This window comes from Lynx canadensis, chromosome A2 (assembly GCF_007474595.2).
Source record: "Lynx canadensis isolate LIC74 chromosome A2, mLynCan4.pri.v2, whole genome shotgun sequence".
Classification (NCBI taxonomy): domain Eukaryota; kingdom Metazoa; phylum Chordata; class Mammalia; order Carnivora; family Felidae; genus Lynx; species Lynx canadensis.
This window is the reverse complement of record NC_044304.2, coordinates 6,030,472-6,049,858: the sequence shown is the minus strand read 5'-3', so window position 1 is coordinate 6,049,858 and position 19,387 is coordinate 6,030,472. Positions and strand designations below refer to the sequence as shown.

Below are 19,387 nucleotides of genomic sequence, written 5' to 3'. Positions count from 1 at the left end.
AGATGGGAGGTTACAGGTCACTGTGCAAAGCGTGGCTCTCAGACAAGAGCCCGTCCCCGGGCCTCTGGACCGCCTATAAGCAGGATGACAAAAGCCCAAGACAGCCACACTGGAATCTGAGGCCCTTCTCTCCCCAAAGCCCTCGCTTGTTCTTAGATTCTCCCTCCATGGGAATCATTCACCAGGACCGACACCGTTATGTCGTCCGAGGAGGCATTTTCTGCCCCTCATCGGGGTTCTGTGAGGAGATTCTGGCACACACAGGTCTTCACTGTTCGCTGGTGTTCTGCGAACTGTTCGCTGGTGGTGGTGTCCACTGACACCTGGGTCCCTCCCGTGTCACACACTGAGCTTTCTTCCCAGGCCGGAGGGGGTTGGGGTGTGGGCAGGAGGGGACCCTGATAGATGCTTCGCCTCAGGACTCCAGAGCAGGGCAGAGATCCTGCAGGGAGGTGCAGAGAGGACCAGTCTGGATGCTTCCATCCAGGCAGCCCTTTGCCACGTTGTCTCACCCTCTGGGCAAACACAGTCTGCGTCCAGCCCCCATGGCCGGCAGCTCTGGGCCGGGCTGTGTTGACCTTTGGTCTCCTAACAGCCTCAAGGCCGTGATTTCAACAACAGGTAAACTCCAACACAGAACCTGATCTTTCTTTGCCTTTTCACAGAGAATTAAATTCCTCACCTGAGCTTTGCTTTCTTGTCAGTTGTAGTCTGGGTCTGGTCAGTGACGTGCACAGACGTGTGAGTTTCACATCCGAAGGAATAGTGTTCATCAGAACAGTCTTCCTGATAGGGCGCCTGGGTGGCTCAAGTTGGTTAAGTGTCCGACTTCGGCTCAGGTCATGATCTCACAGTTCGTGGGTTTGAGCTCCGAGTCGGGCTCTGCACTGACAGCTTCGAGCCTGGAGCCCGCTTTGGATTGTCTCCCTCTCTCTGCCCCTCCCCCGCTCACTCACACTCTCTCTCTCTCAAAAATAAACATTAAAAATCAAATTAAAAAAAAAAAAGAACAAAGAACAATCTTCCTGCCTAAAACAGCCTTGAAATGTCTTCGGGCATGAAATCCTCCTGTGAATTTGAGGTCCCAGCACACATCCCGGGTCCTCTCTTTCCTGATATCACCCCAGCCCTGGCTGCTTCCTTAAATTAGGACCTCCACAGCGCTGGGCCCCGGGGCGGGGGGAGGGGGGGCCTGCCCCCAGGCGGGGAGACCCCCAGGGCCAGGGCCCCGGTGCCGAGCTGGAAGCGGCCAGCCGGGCACGCGGTGGGCAGGCGGCACGCGTGATGCCATCATGGGCGCCCTCCCCGGCGCGGGTGAGTCCCCTGGTCCGTGTCCCCGCAGAGCTGGTGCAGACGGAGGTGCACCACGTACGGACGCTCAAGATCATGCTGAAGGTCTACTCCAGGGCCCTGCAGGAGGAGCTACAGTTCAGCAGCCAGGCCGTCAGCCGCCTCTTCCCGGGTGTGGACGACCTGCTGGACTTGCACAGCCACTTCCTGTCTCGGCTGAAGGAGCGCCGCCGGGAGTCCCTGGAGGAGGGCAGTGACCGGAACTACGTCATCCAGAAAATCGGGGACCTCCTGGTGCAGCAGGTGGGCACGGCCGGGCCGGGCCAGTCTCTGCTGACTGAGAGGCCGTGGCCCTGGGCCGTCACGGGTGTGCGTGCAGCTCGTGGTTAGAAGCAGGCGCCTGCGTGCCAAGCGCGCTTGTGCGAACACGTCCGCCCTTGCAGGCGGGGCTTTTGTCTGGTTCGCTGGCTGGGTTGTGTTGTGTTGTGTCTTGTTTTCCGGTTTTGACCTCCGTGTCTCCGGCTGTTAGAAGCGTATCTGTGGTAAAGGGCCCCAAGCCTAACCTGACTCCCGAGTCAACTTGTGAGCCTCGGCCAGGATTGACAGAGGGGACCCGTCAGTCCCTGTCCGCCCTCAGGGTGCTCGAAGCATCCCGAGTCCGCGAATCAAGAGCTAATTAGAAGAATACCCCTTTTGCTTTGAAATCTCTCTAACGTGCTGCGGCTCAAATTGATGCTCCCTTCTTGGATTTCAGGAAATGTTACAGCACTGTGATGTAGTAAAGCCCATTAGAAGGTTTTCTCCTTTTGCCTCACTGCACCTTGCATCGAGGCCCCCGTACTGAAGCGTTTCTCTGCCTGCGTGTATGTTAGACAAGAAAGGGGAATCCCAAGTCAATTCGAGGCACATTTTCATGGAATCAACTGAGCCAGACGAGAACACGCCCTGGTGGTTTGCACGCTCCCTCTCAGTAACCTCTCCGTTGTCTTTCTGCAGTTTTCAGGCGAAAATGGGGACAGAATGAAAGAAAAATATGGTGTCTTTTGTAGTGGCCACAACGAGGCGGTCAGTCATTATAAGTTGCTGCTGCAGCAAAACAAGAAATTTCAAAGCTTGATCAAGGTAAAAAAAAAAAAAAAAAATTTTTTTTTTTTTTTTTTTTTTTTTTTTTTAAATTAAAAAACGCATCCTCTTTGCTCTAGAATGTTTTCCACAGGACTGTAATCTTTGAAGAGCTTAAGGTTATAAGGTACCTGTTATAAACCAGGGATTTTCAAGTTTATTTATTTTGAAAGAGACAGAGACAGTGCAAGTGGGGGAAGGGCAGAGAGAGGGGGAGACAGAGAATCCCAAGCAGGCTCTGCACTGTCAGCTTGGAGCCTGATGAGGGGCTCGAACTCACGAAACCATGAGATCATGACCTGAGCCGAAACCAAGAGTCGGACGCTTAACCCACTGAGCCACCCAGGCACCCCAAGTTTTTCTTTCATTTTAACCACAAACCTGTTCAGAGCACGTCAGTGAAATCTGGAGAATTGCGAGATGTAAAACAAAGCAAAGCACACCCAGGGCTTTGTTCCTGGCCACACCAGCAGGCCACGGTGTGGAACCTGCTGACCACCACTCCTCCGACTGCTGAGGGGACACAGGTGTCATTCCCTCGTCCTGGGAACCACCCCTCTGGAGCCACCCGTTCCGCCTTCATAACTTACTCCACGCCTTTGCCCCCCCACCTCGCCTCCTTCCCTCTCTGGTCCCCATTTGTCCCTTGAGGCCTGGGAAATGACCCACACCTGCCTTCTGCCTAGTCACGTGCAGGTGCTCACAGCCCAGAACCAAAAATGCAACATCCAACCTGAGTCCCCGGGGAGGGGCAAGCCCCTGTCTCCCACATCCTTGCAAGTGCACCTGGGTTAAGGTCACTTGGCTGTCAGCATGCCTTCTGCAGCTTGGTCCCCGAGGACTTTAGTTGGAAGTGATAGCCAATAACTAGTGGTCTAGAGTTAAGAATGACAGGTTTTGGGGGCACCTGGGTGGCTCAGTCGTTAAGCATCCGTTTCTTGAGTTCTGCTCGCGTCACAAGCTCACGACTCATGAGTTCGAGCCCCGAGTCAGGCTCTAAGCTGGCAGTGTGGAGCCTACTTAGGATTTTCTCTCCCTCTGATTCTCTTTCCCTGTCTCTCTGCCCCTCCTTCACATGCTCTCTCTCTCTCTCAAAATAAATAAACTTAAAAAAAAAAAGAATGACAGGTTTTTAAATTCCGCCCCATTGCAGTTGCAGTGGATGTAGACGGGAAAGGCAGAGGGTCCGTTTGAGGTTGTCCCTGGAACTTTACAAACCCCAGAGTCCTCCTCTGGTCCTCCTCAAAAATGGCTCCACAATGGCTGCATTCCTGGAGTGCTTGAGTGCCGAGGGAGCAGAGAAGCAGAATGTGTGGTATGCTCTGGAGGGCACCAGAAACCATGCTCCGCCCTGCCAGGAGCTGGCTTCCGGTGACTGCTTCTTGGGTCCTTAGCCAGAGGTGTGCGTCGGGTGCCAGCAGGGGGCTGCCTCAGAGGCACAGGCTCAGGGTAGTTCCAGATGGTTCTGGCAGCCGTCAGTCGGGGTCCTCGTGTGTATATGCACGCATGTGTATGTGGGCATGTGTGATATACGGCTCTCTGGGTGATTCCCTACCGCCCCCTGTATTTTTGAGAGAGAGAGCACAAGCGGGGGGGGGGGGGGCGGGGAGAGGCAGGGAGAGAAAGGGGGACAGCGGATCCGAAGCAGGCTCCAGGCTCTGTGCTGACAGCAGAGAACCCAAGGCGGGGCTCAGACTCCCGAACCACGAGATCATGACCTGAGCCGAAGTCAGACGCTTTAACTGACGGAGCCACCCAAGTGCCCCTCTTTTTTTTTTTTTTTTTTTTTAAAGTTTATTTATTTATTTTGAGGGACAGAGAGAGAGAAGGAGAGAAAGAGTCCCAAGCAGGCTCTGTGCTTTCAGAGCTCAACGCAGGGCTCGAACTCAGGAACCTTGAGATTATGACCTGAGGCAAAATCAAGAGTTGGATGCTCAACGCACGGAGCCACCCAGGCGCCCTGGTTCTGGTTTCTTCTTCCTGGGTTTTACAGAGGCCCTCCTTTACAAGAGGGGACACTGCTTTTGCTTTCTGCGCACAGCAGATGAGCCCCCCTTTCAAGTACTCAGTGAAGCAACAGAGACAAAAGGCCTTGGCGACCTGAAAAAGGAAGGTGCCCCCAGCTGATTTGGCAGGAGCCAGGGTGCCAGCGGGGCATTTTGTTTCCCATTGCCTAGAAAATCGGCAACTTTTCCATCGTGCGGCGGCTTGGTGTGCAGGAATGTATCCTCCTGGTCACGCAGCGCATAACCAAGTACCCGGTGCTGGTGGAGCGCATTATTCAGAACACAGAAGGTACAGTAGCTCTCCTCGTGGCCTCGCCCACTGCCGCTTGGAGGGGCGATCTCGGTCTTCCTGCCCCGTTTTAGCGGTGGGTTGGAGAAGCGCCCCCTCTGTGCCCCCTCCCTGGTTCTCTGGAGGAGAGACTCTGGAGCCGCGATGGCGGCTCAGCAGTCATTAGCCAAGCTGCCACCATGCCGAATCCACCGTGCTGGGTTGTGGGGTTTCCGACTCAAGAAAGATGGGGTGCCGGTCTTACTTGCCCGCTGTCACCCCGCAGCCCCTGGCACAGGCCGGGCCACAGAAGGCCCTGGGTCGTCATCCAGGGAGTAGATGAATGTTGGTCCCGACAGGCACAGAGATGGCCTTCGTGTCACGTGCCTGGAACCTGGGCGGGCGGAGGAGAAAGGGCCCACGGGCCAGCCCGGGGTTCTCAGAGGCCAGGGCCTGACCACACGAGCCCCACCCCCAGGAGACTCGGGCCCTGCGAGGATGAGCAGATTCTTGGATCACCCAACTCTGGGTGATGGTGGGAGGTGGAGGGAGTCTTCTGGGCAGAGCTGGTGGGCACGGGGTTGGGGGCGGGGGGCGTTCACCGAGGAGGGGCAGGCAGCAGGGCCAGGCAGGGCCGCTTCTGTCTCTCAGTCACGCGTCGGCTTCCACGTTCAGTGGAGGCTGTGTCTCAGCGGGAACCAGATGCCGCCGCCTTTATCTGGAGAAGCATTTACATCCAGGCGCGGGTTGGGAGGTGATTCTTGAGGGTCCTCTGAGCAGTGGCTTCAGGGAGCGCACCTCGTAGAGCCCATAGCACGTCCGCCTCTGTCGTGTTTGTGAACGGGGACACAGGAAGGCGCTAACCCTGCGGTGTGTGGCAGCCGGCAGCGAGGACCACAGAGACCTGAGCCAGGCCCTGAAGCTCATCAGAGACATCATCTCGCAAGTGGACGCCAAGGTCAGCGAGTTCGAGAGAGGCCAGCGCCTCCGGGAGATCGCGGGGAGGGTGGACCTGAAGTCCTCCAGCAAGCTCAAGAACGGCCTGACCTTCCGCAAGGAGGACATGTTACAGCGGCAGCTGCATCTGGAGGGCACGCTGTGCTGGAAGACCACGTCGGGGCGCCTGAAAGGTAAGACTGGGCCCCCGCCTCCGGGGGGCAGCCGCGGAAGGGCCCCCCCGCGTCCCCGAGCCTCCCACTCACTGCCCGGGGGGTACTGTGGGCCCCGCCTCCAAAACCCACAGTGCACTTGCAGACCAGAGAGCACGCTGGCCTCCGGCCTGCGTTTCCCCGGGCCAAACCACGAGCTTCTGGAAACCTCCTAACCTGTCCGTTGACACCAGCATCTTTCAAGATCGCTGGCGGGGAGTGCCTGAGGTGGCCAGGGATCAGATGTGCTTGTTCGTAGCTTGCACGGGCGAGCATCCGGCAGGCAATTTAGCGCCTCCTGGGTGCACGACACCCAGGTGGGTGGTGGGTGGTGGGAGGGCTGTGCCCTCGGGGGCTCCAGCCAGTGGGCAGAAAGGAAGAAAGAAGGAAGGAAGCCAGAAGTAGTGAGAAGTGCAGTAAATGCTTGCAAAGAGGAGCCCGCAGGCCGCAGGCGAGAGGACTCGTGGGGAGAGGCGTCTGGTCTGGGTGTCTGGAGAGGGCACTGCTCCTGCTTTCTGAGACACACGGGCTCTGGCTGGACACTCCGTGCAAGACGTGCCAGGGCTCTGCTGTCAGATGTCCCCGCAGGGACAAGGGGTCTGAGGGCAGGCCACGACGTCCCTGGCTCAAGTCCCCGCTGACCTGGGAGCAGGAGGGGGTGGGGGGGGGGGCGGGACACAATTCATGTTTGAGGAATCAGCCAGAGAATCTCAGAGGCCAGGCCTGCAGGTGCCATCACAACAGGGACTGAATGGCAGGTTCAGCAACCTCCAGCCACTGATCTGTGCCAAATGTTGGAACCCAGGAGGCGATGGAGAGCCGTGAGGTGGACGGAAACCCTCAGTCTCCTGCAGAAGCATCATGGCGCCAGGCTGAGCGACCAGCCCCCCTGCCCTGGGGCTAGAGCCTTCCCTGGACGCGTGGGTCTGCCTGGCAGGACCCATGTGGCCCTGCGACCCTGTGAGACATTTCCTTCTGTGCTTTCTCATTAGATGTTCTCGTTGTCCTTCTGACTGACGTGCTTTTGCTGCTACAAGAAAAGGATCAAAAATACGTCTTTGCCTCCGTGGTACGTATCCCATCTCGTCAGACGTTAGGTCCTGCCCTCTGGGACGTTAGGGGGTGGCTGTGAAGCTGAGTCGGAGGGCGGCCGGGAAGACACATCCGAAAGTTCACCCGCTGTCCCACGTCCTCCCAGGGGCCGGGAGGTTCCAACAGGGCAGGAGTAGAATTTTCCGAGACCCAGGGTCCTGTCTGATGGCCTGAGGAGGCCTCAGGGCCTTGGGCTGACATCCTGTCTGGTCTTAGCCTCCTTGTCTCCGTGACTCTTCCTCTCTCAGGGGCTTGGGGGTTCGGGGGTTCCCACATCCTTGCCAGGAGATCCCCTCCTTCCTTCCCTACCAAAGACCCCAGCTCAGGCAGCTGCTCCCTGGGAGCTGTGAGCATCTTGACACCCTTGTCACGGGAGCCAAGCCTGGCCTGCATAGGCCTGGTTTCTCCTGGGGCCTCTCTCATTGGCTTGCCATCCTCTCCCCATATCTTCACGTGGCGTCCCCTCCGTGTGACTGTGTGCACCGTCCCCTCTCCTTAGTAGGACCCCAGTCCTACTGGATGGGACCCCCTCCCTTAATGACTTCATCTTACCTTAAGCACCTCTGTAAAGGCCCCACCTCTACAGAATCACATTCTGAGGCACCAGGAGGGTTAGGGCTTTAACATCAGGATTTGGGGGGCACAGTTCAGCCCATCACCGCCAGTTAACGTGCATTTTACCGGGCTGTGTCAGAGCATCGTCTCTCGTAGGATCACAGAGAGGAATACTGCTTGGCTGTGGCGGTTTGGGGCACAGAGTCAGGAGGAAGATTCATTTGTGATCATACACTACCTACCCTTGTATCTCTTGGGTTTTGTCCAGTGGCATGCATCACTGGTTATAAAACACGTGTTTAAGCACGATAAACAGAGTATACGAGGAGATCGTTGCAGTCGTGTCTTTTTTCCCCACGTGGCAAAATATCTCTGCTTTCCGTTGTTTGAAAATAGATGGGGCACCTGCCGCCCCCCGTCCCCTCCCCCTCAGGCAGGCGCGCGACAGCCATTCAGATACGGCAGGGTGAAGCTACCCCCTCACCACCGCATTGCACCCACACAGGACTCCAAGCGCCCGGTCATCTCATTACAAAAGCTCATCGTGAGGGAAGTGGCCAACGAGGAGAAAGCCATGTTCCTGATCAGCGTCTCCCTGCGAGGCCCGGAGATGTATGAGATCTACACCAGCTCCAAAGAGGAGAGGAACACCTGGATGGCTCACATCAGAAGGGCCGTTGAGAAGTGAGAAGGGCCCGTGTGTGCGCCCCCTCCCGACCCGACCCCCCAGCCGTGTAGCCTTGGGCTTTGACAGCCACCCAGTCAGCTGTGGCCTTGAAGGGCCTGAGAGAGCACTAGAGGTCACAGGTCGGCCGGAGACCCCTCTGCCTTTCCTCTCCCTCATTCCGCCTCGGTGCTTTGTCCATCCCCCTCGTCTAAAAGGGACACGTGGCACCATTCTGGCACCTTCCGACAACAGCCCAACCCGTCAGTTGCTAAAGGGGCCGCGACGTTGCTGGCCGGCGGGTGCGGGCCCAGGCGGTTCTAGCTTTGGGTGTTGGTGGGATGCGACGAATGACACCCGACAGGGGGCCGGGCCTGTTGGAGCAGGTTGTGGTGTCCCGTCCTTCTTCCTCAGGCCAGGGGACCCCTCAGGACCCAGCCAGCCTGCTGCTCCCTCTCTTTACACCTGGCAGCTTCCCGGACCCTTAGCCTGCCCAGAGCTCCCTCCATACCCGATGCCAGTTCTGCAGGGCCCCCGGAAGTGAGCTGTCCTCAGTCTCCTCCTCTCCCGCGTCGTGACCGGGCACGTAAACCCGTGGCTGGTTACGTGTGGACCCTGAGAGACGGGATGAATGCCGGTGGCTGCCGTTCTCGTCTCCCTCATTTTTCTCCCACACCGTTAGCAAGCTAAGTCACCCACAGAACGAGACGTTCTCGGCAGCCGGTTCTGCAGACAGAGCTCTCAGGGCCCTGCAGACAGGGCTCTCAGAATGCCCGTGAGGCGTTCTCGCCCATCTGCCCATTCTCCCTGCAGCTGTCCCGACGAGGAGGAGGGGCCCTTCAGCGAGGCCGAAGAGGAGAGGAAGGTGGTCGAGGCCCGCGCCCTGAGGCTGAGGGACTTCCAAGGTAAGGGGAGTCAGTCTGGACCTCTGACTCCCACGATGTGTCCCTCGTGTGGTCAGAAGGCTCCACAGCACCGTCTTGAGGCAGTGGGCCAGCGACCATGAGCGGCATCTCTGTTCCTTCCCACTGGGATTGGCCACGGAGTGACTCCCGTGGGCTGTCTCGTGTCCTACAGCTCTGTGGGGCCTTTGCAGTGAGGTTTTGTCATGAGCTGGCGATCGGCAGGAGGGAAGGGGGTATGAGAAAGGGAGAGGGTGGCGCTCGGGGCCCCTGAGCCACCTCGAGACACTCGCGCTTCGCCACACACACTGCCCTCTCCCTCCGTCCCTGTCCAGGAAGGAGCTCGCTGTGGGTGTCCCAGGTCACGTACACAAAAGCCCCAAGGGGACTTGGAATAGCACGGGACCCCACAGCCTCCTTCTGGAGCCTGGCAGACCGAGACCAGCCCTGGCTTTGTGGTTGGGGACCTCGGCTCCCCCCGCCCTGTTTTAATTTTTTTTCCAGCTACTTTATTGAGACATAATTCACACACTACACAGTTCACCCACTTAAAGCATACCACGCAGTGGCTTCGGGTGTATATCACAAGATTGTGCAGCTGTCACCACAATTTCAGACCGTTTTCAGCTCTCCACAAAAAAACCCCGCGCCCATTAGCTGTCACTCCCTGCTCCTTCTTCCCTTAGCCCCTGGTAACCTCTGCTCTGCTTTCTGTTTCAATGAATTGGCCTGTCTTGGGGATCTTGTGTATAGAGAGTCCTGCGATCTCTCCCCTCTTGTGTCTGGCTGATTCCACGGACCACGATGCTTCAGGGTTCAGCCGTGTTGTAGGGTGTGGGTTTCCTTCCTTCCTAAGGCTGAATACTGTTGCGTTGTACAGATGCACCTATGTGCTTATCCATTCTTCTCCCGGCTTTAACAGACTCCTGTGGGACTGAAGTGAGGTCACTGCCAACAACGGTTCCCAGTACTTTGTGGTCTCAATCGGCTTCTCTCCTTCCTCTCACTGAGTCACTTATTTTTAAATTAGGTAGCATTTAGACAGTAAGCACGTAAAATTAGGCAGTTTATATTTTATTTCTTTTTGTAGGGAGAGGCATACGTTCGAGGGCACCGATTAATAAAAATGTCCAGAAGAAAGGGGTGGAAAATCCCACTGACCCCGAGAGCACAACGCTAATGCCGTATTCATTCAGACTCTTTATTTCTGCGGGGTGGTTATGTAACACACACCCTGTGCTAGGCACATGTCCGTGGACACACCTCTGTGGATATGCCACAGTCCTACAGCGATATCTGTTCCTTACACGTTCGTGACAAGATTGCGTTAGAAATAGGTGCTTGCTTTATGGAGATATTCGTTCCCATCTTGGATCAAAAGCTGATCTCATCTTTAACACTGGGACCTCAGGGACACTCCTCAAAATCAGAAGCAAGGCTGGGCCAGCCCCTGTCCCCATTATTGCCTTTATCCTGTGAGCTCCGGCCTGGGTGATAAGGGGAGGAGCAGAAGTCAGATCATGACTGGAAGGGAAGGGACAGAATTGTGTTTCACGTGTTGAATCTAATAGAATCAACCAGAAAACTACGGGAGGCTGTGAGATGCAGCTGAACGTGACACGTGTATTCTAGCAGTCACCAGCGAGAGCTTTGCCGTGGCCGCAACTACAAAAAAGGCATAAAACCCAGAGACCTGCAAGGAGTTTGGCCTAAATGCCTGACAGAACACGCTCAGGACAGGAAAACTAAGTCTTGGAACATTCTCACTTTGGCCCAAACTAATAAATCGGCCCGTGAAAGTCCTCGCGTGTACCCCATGGTGTTTAGTTTTTCATAGCTGGGGCGAACAGTCAGAAGGCAGGCCTGTGCCCTCACCTTCCCCGTGGGCTGTTGGAAGGGTGGGCCGCGGGTCAGCCGGGGTCCCCAGAGTCCAGCCCCCCCGCTTGCAGGGGCCTCCCAGAGCCCACTCCTGGGAGAAATGATCCTGGAGGGCCGACCCCTGCCCCCCCCCCCCCCGCCCCCCATCCCTTTGCAGAGCGACTGAACCTGAAAGACCAGCAGATTGCGCAGAGCCTCAGCGAGAAGCAGCAGATCTACCTGGAGATGGCCGAGACGAGCGGGCTGGAAGACGTCGCTCCGTCACGGCTCCTCTTCCGAGGAGGGGACCCCTCCGAGACCGTGCAGGGGGAGCTGATTCTCAAGTCGGCCATGAGTGAGAGTAAGGAGCCGAGCCTGGGGGCCCTCACTGGGCCCCCGGCTGCTGCTGCCGCCACAGTTCCACCCGGGGTGGGGGGTGGTTCTCGGGGGGACCCCAGGACGGCACGTGACCCAGTGTGGCCAACTCGCCACCCTGTCTGGGACGCGCTTCTGTCTGGCTGGGGCGGGCATTCTCCCAGGAGCAGCGCTGACACCCGGCAGACTCAGCACCTTCTCCCGAGCACCTGCTACACGAGGCTCCACGCCAGTCCCCTAGGATCTGAAGTCGACCGAGATGGGTTCCCCACCCTCAAGAGGCCCTCCTCTCTGAGAAGTGGGGCACCAGTGATCTCCCCAGAGATCATGCACATATCCACATTTGGTGGGTCATTTCAGAGGGCTCCTGCCCCTGGGCCTGGAACCCCACCTCTGGGGGGGAGGAGGCTTCTGAACACAGCGACCACAGGGGGGCGCTGGCCGGTCTCCTGCCCTCCGTGAGCACTCTGCTGCCAGGCCCGCCTAGTGGAGCCATCAGGGTCCTTGCTAGAGCCCCCGGTGGCCCCCACACAGCTGCTGGGCCAGCTCCGCACGAGGCCCAGCCTGGGTCAGGCCAGCCGGCCAGTGCTCACTGGGTCCAGACGGACAGCTGGCAACTGCTCTCTCAGTGACAAACGAGAGAGACAGCTGCCCTCCAGACCTTTCCTTCAGAGTGAAGGGAACAGAGACCAGGGGGGTCCCTTGTGGACTCCACTTCTGCTCCACCTCGTGTCCTCCGGCCACACTGACCTTCTGCTTCCTCACCTTTCTTCAGGGGCCATTGTTCTTGGCCCCCTGAGGACCCTCTCATATCCTGTGCCTGGGCCTGGAATGTTCTCCCCACCGACTCACTGGCCAAAGCCTGTTTGTCCTAAAGCACTTTGTGTGACCAGACCTGCCCCCAGAGGCCACCCTCCCATGGCCTCCGACCTTCTGTGTGCACCCCTGACACACAAGCGCACACCCGAGTTCTTCCCCGGCCCCTCCCACAGGCTTCCCCGAGGTCCAGCCTGACCTGCAGACGTGCATTGGCCTGTCCTGGCTGCAGTACCTGAAGTTAGGGGAATGCATAGAGCGGGGGGCTGAAGTCCCGCAACAGAAATTAGAAGACTGTGACCCAGGCCCTGCAAGCTTCTAGGCCCCGATCCCTGTGCCCCGCGTGGTTCCACAGGGCGACTCGCTTCCTCCCATCTCCTTCCACAGTTGAGGACATCCAGAACCTGCTCTGCAGGCAGCTGGCCAGCGCCAACGGTCAGGCGGAAGATGGGGGAGGCTCCGCGGGCCTGCCCCGCAGGGCAGACACCTTCGGGGGCTGCGACACCCTGAGCAGCCCCGGCAAGAGTGAGTGGGGCTTCTCGGGACAACTTGGAACGTTCCCTTTGCAAAGCCGAGGCATTTATTGCTGGGTGTCTCTGCTGCTGCTTCCCCTCAACGATTATAAACCCTCTGTGGTGAGGTTCTGGAACCTTCAGGGTGTTGTCGGTCATGCTCCGACAGCGGCACACAGACCAGCCCCTCCCTTTCCTGCTGGCGTGTGTCTCCGATGCTGCCATTTTGGCACAAGCCCAAGGGTAGCGGCCTGGCCACAATTTCCCACCTGGGTTCCGGGGTCGTGGGGCCCCGTCCGGACTCCTGGGGGACCTCCAGCCCCCTCACGCACCTGGATTGGGGTTTTCAGACGGCAGTTTTAAGAAGGTCTGCGGCAACGACCCCGGCCCCCGAGACTGGCAAGGCCCGGTGAGCAGCCCAGACTCCAGGCCCGGCGACACCCCGGGGGCCTCTGAGGAGCCACCACCTGTGGTATGTCGCTCCCGTAGCCAGGTCCAGGGCCGCCCAAGCCCTTTTCGTTACCGTTGCCGAGTGTGAACAGCCTGTGCTTGCGTGGTCCAGTTTTTCCGTCTCGCGGCAACACGCTGTCCCTGGGAGTGGCCCACGGTGGCCGGGAGTGGGTTGAGAGAGGGGACAGGCCCAGGGCAGTAGCTGTAGCCGCCTCAGCAGAGGAGAGACCCTGCGGGGCCCGCCAGCGTTGGGTCTGTACAAGTGTCCTGGTGCCCGGAGGCTGGGGCGCACTGGGGCCCGAGCAGGGCTGCGGCTGAGGCTCCCTCTACCGCCGGCTGTGTGACCCGAGCCTCCGCAGGGTGAGCCCACGACAGCCGCCTTCCCGCCTCCAGGAAGGCTGCCCTGTGCGGTCGTTTTCCAGACGCCAAGACTCAACGCGAGTCACAGGACCAGGCGGGGCTGGGAGGAGAAGGACCTGTTGGTCACTAAGCAGCAGGTCCTTAGCTCTTCAAGTCTGACGCTGTTGCCTCCACAGGTCACGGTGCCAGGTGCGGAGTCTGGCCCCCGTCTGCCCGCCGTCCTGGAGCTGGAGGTAGGCTCGGGGCTCGTCCGTCTCCCCGGGGGTCGGCATGCACGCCCCGCGCCGCTCCGTGCAGGGAGCCCGCGTCTCTCTCCCTCTCCACAGCTCGTGCAGCGGATCCAGACGCTGTCCCAGCTGCTGCTAAGCCTCCAGGTACAGGGGCTGCGCCCGGGCCCTTTTCCTGCCGGAGGCTAGGGTCTGGGGAAGGGCCAGCCGCCTCCTGACATCGGGGCCTCCCCCCACGCCCCGCCTCGCCCCCCGCAGGCCGTCATCGCCCAGCAGGACAGCTACGTGGAGATGCAGAGGGCCGCCCTCCAGGAGCGCGAGAAGCAGCTGCGGCTGCAGTCCACGCGCGGGAACCTGCTGCTGGAGCAGGAGCGCCAGCGCAACTTCGAGAAGCAGCGGGAGGAGCTGGCGGGCGTGCAGAAGCAGCAGGGCCGGCTGCGGCTGGAGCAGCAGCGCTGGGAGCGCGAGCGGGAGCGCCAGCGGCAGGAGCTCGACGTGGCTTCGGCGCGGCTGCGGCAGCGCGAGGAAGAGTCGCTGCAGCTGCGGGAGCGGCTGGGCCAGGAGCGCGAGCAGCTGGAGCGCCAGCGGCGCGCCTACCAGCACGACCTGGAGCGGCTGCGGGAGGCGCAGCGCGCCGTGGAGCGGGAGCGCGAGCAGCTGGAGCAGCAGCGGCGCCTCAAGAAGCCGAACACGGTGCCCGGGGCGCTGCCGCCCGACGCGCTGGCCGAGGTGAGGGGCGGGGCGGGGGCGGCGCGCCGGGCGCGGGCGCGTGAGCCCCGGCGCGTGTCAGCATCAGTGCCGTGCGCGCGGGCGCGACTAAGTGTAACCTTGGGTGCGCGTGCCTGCAGCAGTAAGTGGCGACCGACCGGGGGGGGGGGGGGGGCGGGGGGGGGCGGCGCCGGCCCCGCCCCCAAGCAGAACCTCCCAGCCGCGCGCGCGCTTAGGTGGCCCCGGGACCCAGAGGAGGTTGGGTGGGGCAAGCGGGCGAGACCGGCCCTGGACACTGCAGGTCTGGGGACAGCGGCTTTGGGGGGGTGGGACGTGATCTCCAGCAGGAGGGACACCTCTGGGATGTGGCGTCTGTCCCCCTTTCAGGCCCAGCCGCCAAGCCACGCTCCCAGCTTCAACGGGGAAGGGCTGGAAGGGCCCACCGGCCTCGCCAAAGCGCCAGGACCCCGGGCGAGCCTGCTGCTGTCCAGCTCGGGCCCCGAGTTCCCAGAGCGCCCCGAGGTGGCTCGCCGGGACAGCACCCCGGCGGAGGGTCGGCCGGCCAAGAGCGACGTGCCCATCCAGCTGCTCAGCGCCACCAACCAGATCCAGAGGCAGGCGGCCGTGCAGCAGCAAATCCCCACCAAGCTGGCTGCCTCCACCAAGGGCGGCAAGGACAAGAGCGGCAAGAGCAGGGCCTCCCAGCGCTGGGACAGCTCGGGTGAGCCCGGAGTGGGGGGGGCGGAGCTGAGGCCGCGGAGTCCTGGCGGGCTCTAGGTGGCGGGTGATCTCAGGTGCCCACCCGGTCCACTCACCACCGTTTGTGAGACCAAAGCGGCTTCTTGGGAGCAAACCAAAATGGGACCCCAGGGCTGTTCCCTGGAAGGGGCACCAGGAGGAAACTGGAAGGCACAGCTGGTGACGCCAGGCTACAGAGACGACCTGTCCCCATGTGGTCTTCCGGCCCAAGAAGCAAAACTAAAACATCAAACCCCATGTCCTTTTCCTACCCCGGCCCTCACACTGGGACTGGGGATGAGGGAACCTCTTGGCAGTTCAGAAAGTGGGGCCCTGCAAAGGGGTGACCAAGGAGGAGAGGTCAGAGAGCCTGGGTCACTGAGGGACATCGAGGCAAGCAGTGCTAACACTCCCACCGAGCCCCCAGCCAGTGCCGACACTAGCACCCACATCTCTACGGGGTCCTCGGTCCACAGAGGGGACACTGAGGTCCTCGCACAGAGCACTCTGCAGCGAGTGGTCCCCGGTAGGGAAAGCCCGGGGGGGCTCCCTCGGGTGCTGTCAGCATGCAGGCTCTGGCTGAGGGGAGCCAGCCCTGGGGTGTTCCCTGAGGAGCAGGGCCTGTGCCCCAGGACTGCTGGGACTCAGGGGTCACGGGGTCTCTCTCCAGCGGCGCACTGTAGTCCGGCCTCGCTGTCCCTGGGGCCGTCCTTGGGCATGGGTGCCGGCGTCCTCCCTCGGCCGTCTGGGGGAAGAGCCAAGGAGGGGTTGGAGGGGGGCTGCTTGTGTGCCTGGAGCGAGGCCAGACACCCCGGGCCGTGCCCTTCTGCCCTCAGCCTCCTTCGACCTGAAGCAGCAGCTGCTTCTCGGCAAGCTCATGGGCAAGGACGAGGGCGCCTCTCGGAACCGCCGCTCGCTGAGCCCCGTCCTGCCAGGCAGCCACGGCTCCACGCCTCTCCCAGGTGAGCCCGGCCCCCCGGGACATCGGGGCCGCCATGATGCCCGGCAGCTGCCGACACCCGCCACCCCCCCTCTCTTCCAGACCCCTGCGGCTCAGCCCCAGCCGACGTGCCCCCTGAGGGCTCCAAGCCCGGGGGCGCGCCCGTGCCCCCATCCTTCTTGCCACTGCCCACCACGCCATTGGACAAGGAAGAAGCCGGCAAGGAAGACGTCATCTTCTTCTAGAGGGGCTGTGGCTCCAGGTGCAGACCCCTCCCTGTCCTGCTCTCCGGGGAGCAGCCCAGTTGTCCCTCCCCCCTTCCCTAGCAGACCAACACCAGCGACCGCATGGCTGGGGCTGGGGTCTGGGCCGGGGCGGGCCTGTCGTCTCGAGGCTCTTTCTGTAGGATTAGCAATGGTGCCTGGGTAACTTTCTAAACTTCTTTTTTTGATACAGAAAGGAAAGTTTGTAATCGAAGGGTGAGCCAGAGCTGACCTAAGGAGCTGTGTTCAGTTGTAGCACCCCATGTGAGTAGGGAGAGAGCAACTCCACGCCATCATTCCCAGGGACTGCCCAACGCAAGAAGCCTGGTGACAGGCCAGACCCCAGTCTAAGGAGGTGCTGGCCCTGGGCCAGGCTCCGCAGCCCCCAGGAGACGCTGGAATGTGTCATTAGGGCACCAGGAGGGGTGGGTGGTGTCAGCAGAATCAGCTTCCAAAGCAGAAACCTACATGTGTTCACGGTGAACCTCAAGGCCGAGAGCGTGAGCTCAGACCAGGGGTGGCACACAGCCCGCCTGGGGACAGGGGGCCACAGGGCAGGGCGTATGAAGGGGATGGCCAGTGGCACCGTAGACAGGTTCTATAGGTTCTGGAAGGGGCGGGCCATAACTCATTTTAATTTGACAGAGGTTTTTAAAACCTGCTGTTGCTCAACTTTGTGCTTCCCAGAGGAACCTCACCCAGTTGGCATGATTCTGTGGGGTTCAAGGGCACCAGCTGTTCTCTGAGCATTCAGCCTGTCGGGAGAAGGCAAATCAAGAGCTTTAGGCAGGACTAGTGCACTCCTGAGGGTCCCGCTCCTAGCAGAGGGTCCCCAGCCCCCATGAGATGGGCTGGTGTTCCTGGGGCCACAGGGAGGAAGCCCCCGGGACAGGTGTCCCTCACTGAGGGGCAGGTGCTGGTTTAGGGAATGGAGTGGTGGGGCTGCCCTGCCCTGGCAGACAAGGGTGAGATGCTAGAGGGGTCATGTGTGGCCAGGAGACCTTAGGTGGCCAGATGGCCGTGGGTGCCTCATGCCCAGTGAGCCATGCTAGCTTACTGTCCACTTTCCCTGGAGGGCAGCTCCCCCCCACCCCACAGTCCAGCCGCACAGCTGTGGACGGCAGGGGGTGGGAGGGGGGGGGGGGTGTTAGATGTCCAGGAACGGTCAGGGGTGGCAAACGGGTCAGAGCCACACTTCAGCTCTGGAGGAACTCTGGGTGCCGGGTGGGTGAGTGGGGGTCCCGCAGCCTTTGCACCCCTGGCCCCGCCACCGAGCCCAGAGCCCAGTCCCTTCCAAGGCGTTGGCGGGAGGACTTGGGTCCCTCGCTGACCAAGGAGCGGGGGCGCTGCAGGGTGGAGCGACACAGGCATTCCTGACGGAGGAACCGAAAGCAGCAGTTGTGAACCTCTCCCAAGCACAGGAAATGGTGTGACGTTCCCGGGCCTCTCCGAGAAGCCCCGCCTGCTCCCTCCTCTCCCCTGCTCTCGACTGTGTCCTCCTCCTCGAGGAGCAAGGAAAAGCGGTCTCCCTCGGTCCTGTGACACAGCGGAGCCGACCTGTGCCACGTCTCTAATCAGTGTTCGTGTCGTACCGAGACGTATCGGAGCACTTTAGAAAAGTTGACTTTAGGTCTCTGTCCTGTCGTAAAGAGAACATTCCTGGGCCCTTGTGCTGGGCGATGTGACCGCCAGGTGCCCCTCGCGGTGAGGAGTTTCCGCTCAGCCACGCGGCAGGAGTCGGGGCTCCCCGCCACGGGGCCGAGAGCATTTCTCAGTCGTGCCACGCAGCGGGGCAGTGGCGGTACATGTCTGGCCAGCAGGAGGTCACCCCTGGGTAGAGCCCAGTTCTCCTTGTGTGGTCGGTGGCTGAACAGATACTATTTCTGTGGAATCTGTGCGCGTCTTTGTTAATCGTGACCATAATCTTAGTCCACCTGACAATTGCTTTTACGATGATTGCGTTTCCTCACCGCGGGATCTTTCAGAACCGTCTTAGAACTTAAGACCTGATTCCAGCAATAAAAGCGTCGGAGGTGAGCGGACGGAGTGTTCGTATTGAGGGTTTGGGGTTTTGTTTGAGGATCGTCTGCCCAACGCCGGTGCTGTGATGGTGGATTACGGGGAGACTCCCGTGGCTCCCCTCCCCAGGCGGGGCCCCCCCGCCACGCCCCCTGCTGCAGTAGGACCTGGGGGAGGCCTGGACGCCACGCTCAGGGCCCCGCAGACTCCCCTCCTCACGGCCTGCGTGGCCGGGATGCCGTAGGAGCCCCCCGAGCTGATGTTCCCACCTGCTGCATGCAGGGGTCAGGCCTGTGGAAGAGTGCAGGACACTCCCCTGCCCCGCAGCTGGGGTGGTGACTTCAGGGATGCTGAGGCTCCTCCTGGGCAAGCAACGTGGCCCCGCACAGAGGAGCCCAGCCCACAAGCCCGCCCTGGTCCCCTCTGAGGATGCTCCAGATGATGATCACACTGGGGGTGGCGGCGAGGCCAGGGCGGCCGTGGCCCGGGGAGAAGCAGCCCTCCGCAGGGGACTGAGGTGTGGGAGCACCGCCAGTCCTCCCCGCTCCAGCGCGGCCCCCTTCCGTTCAGGCCTGTCCCCGTGGTCTTGGGGCGTCAACCTTCCATGGCTGGCCTCTGGGCCATCCTCCAGGCCCACCAGCCTCCCTGCTCTCCAGTTTGCTGCCATGTGTACTCCCTGGGTCCCGAGAGAACCCGCTGAGGCCCAGCTCCTGGGAACGAAGACCTGAAGAGGCTGAGCAGGGGGTGTGGCCACACTGCAGGTGGGGCTTCTCCTTGACCACCCAGCAGTGTTCCCACGCAGCCCGGGCCCACAGGGACACCAGCCTGTTGGGGCAGCCGTGACCTGACACGTTAGCATCCAGGTGCTCACGTGGTTTGCCCACAGACACCCTGCCCTGGGTGCCTTGTATTAACTGAGTCTCCAGGCAGGTGAGTGGGTGCTGCTGTGACCGCCCCCCCCCCAATCTCCCTGGTGGCCCCGAGTGCTGGGAAGGGGGCCTCTGCTAAGGGCCCAGAGCCTGGCCCACCCCCCACCTGTGAACCCCAGGGACAGACAGGTGGGGCAGGGTGCTCC

At 60.7% G+C, this 19,387-nt stretch overlaps 1 protein-coding gene across 4 annotated transcripts in view; it reads left to right on the top strand.

Annotated features, from left to right (window-relative positions):
• ARHGEF18 (Rho/Rac guanine nucleotide exchange factor 18) overlaps window positions 1–18,335 on the top strand; it is a 90,306-nt gene extending 71,971 nt beyond the window's left edge. For all 4 annotated transcript variants that reach the window (XM_030299175.2, XM_030299158.1, XM_030299191.1 and 1 more), the window contains 16 exons: window positions 1,343–1,593; window positions 2,287–2,412; window positions 4,590–4,707; window positions 5,568–5,816; window positions 6,827–6,903; window positions 7,987–8,165; window positions 8,959–9,050; window positions 11,083–11,265; window positions 12,483–12,620; window positions 12,958–13,079; window positions 13,594–13,650; window positions 13,744–13,791; window positions 13,903–14,373; window positions 14,740–15,073; window positions 15,927–16,052; window positions 16,133–18,335. In XM_030299175.2, coding sequence (XP_030155035.1) covers window positions 1,343–1,593; window positions 2,287–2,412; window positions 4,590–4,707; window positions 5,568–5,816; window positions 6,827–6,903; window positions 7,987–8,165; window positions 8,959–9,050; window positions 11,083–11,265; window positions 12,483–12,620; window positions 12,958–13,079; window positions 13,594–13,650; window positions 13,744–13,791; window positions 13,903–14,373; window positions 14,740–15,073; window positions 15,927–16,052; window positions 16,133–16,275 — 2,714 coding nt within the window. In that variant the 3' untranslated portion in view covers window positions 16,276–18,335. The remainder of the gene's footprint in view (window positions 1–1,342; window positions 1,594–2,286; window positions 2,413–4,589; window positions 4,708–5,567; window positions 5,817–6,826; window positions 6,904–7,986; window positions 8,166–8,958; window positions 9,051–11,082; window positions 11,266–12,482; window positions 12,621–12,957; window positions 13,080–13,593; window positions 13,651–13,743; window positions 13,792–13,902; window positions 14,374–14,739; window positions 15,074–15,926; window positions 16,053–16,132) is intronic.
• The last annotated feature ends 1,052 nt before the right edge of the window (window positions 18,336–19,387 follow it).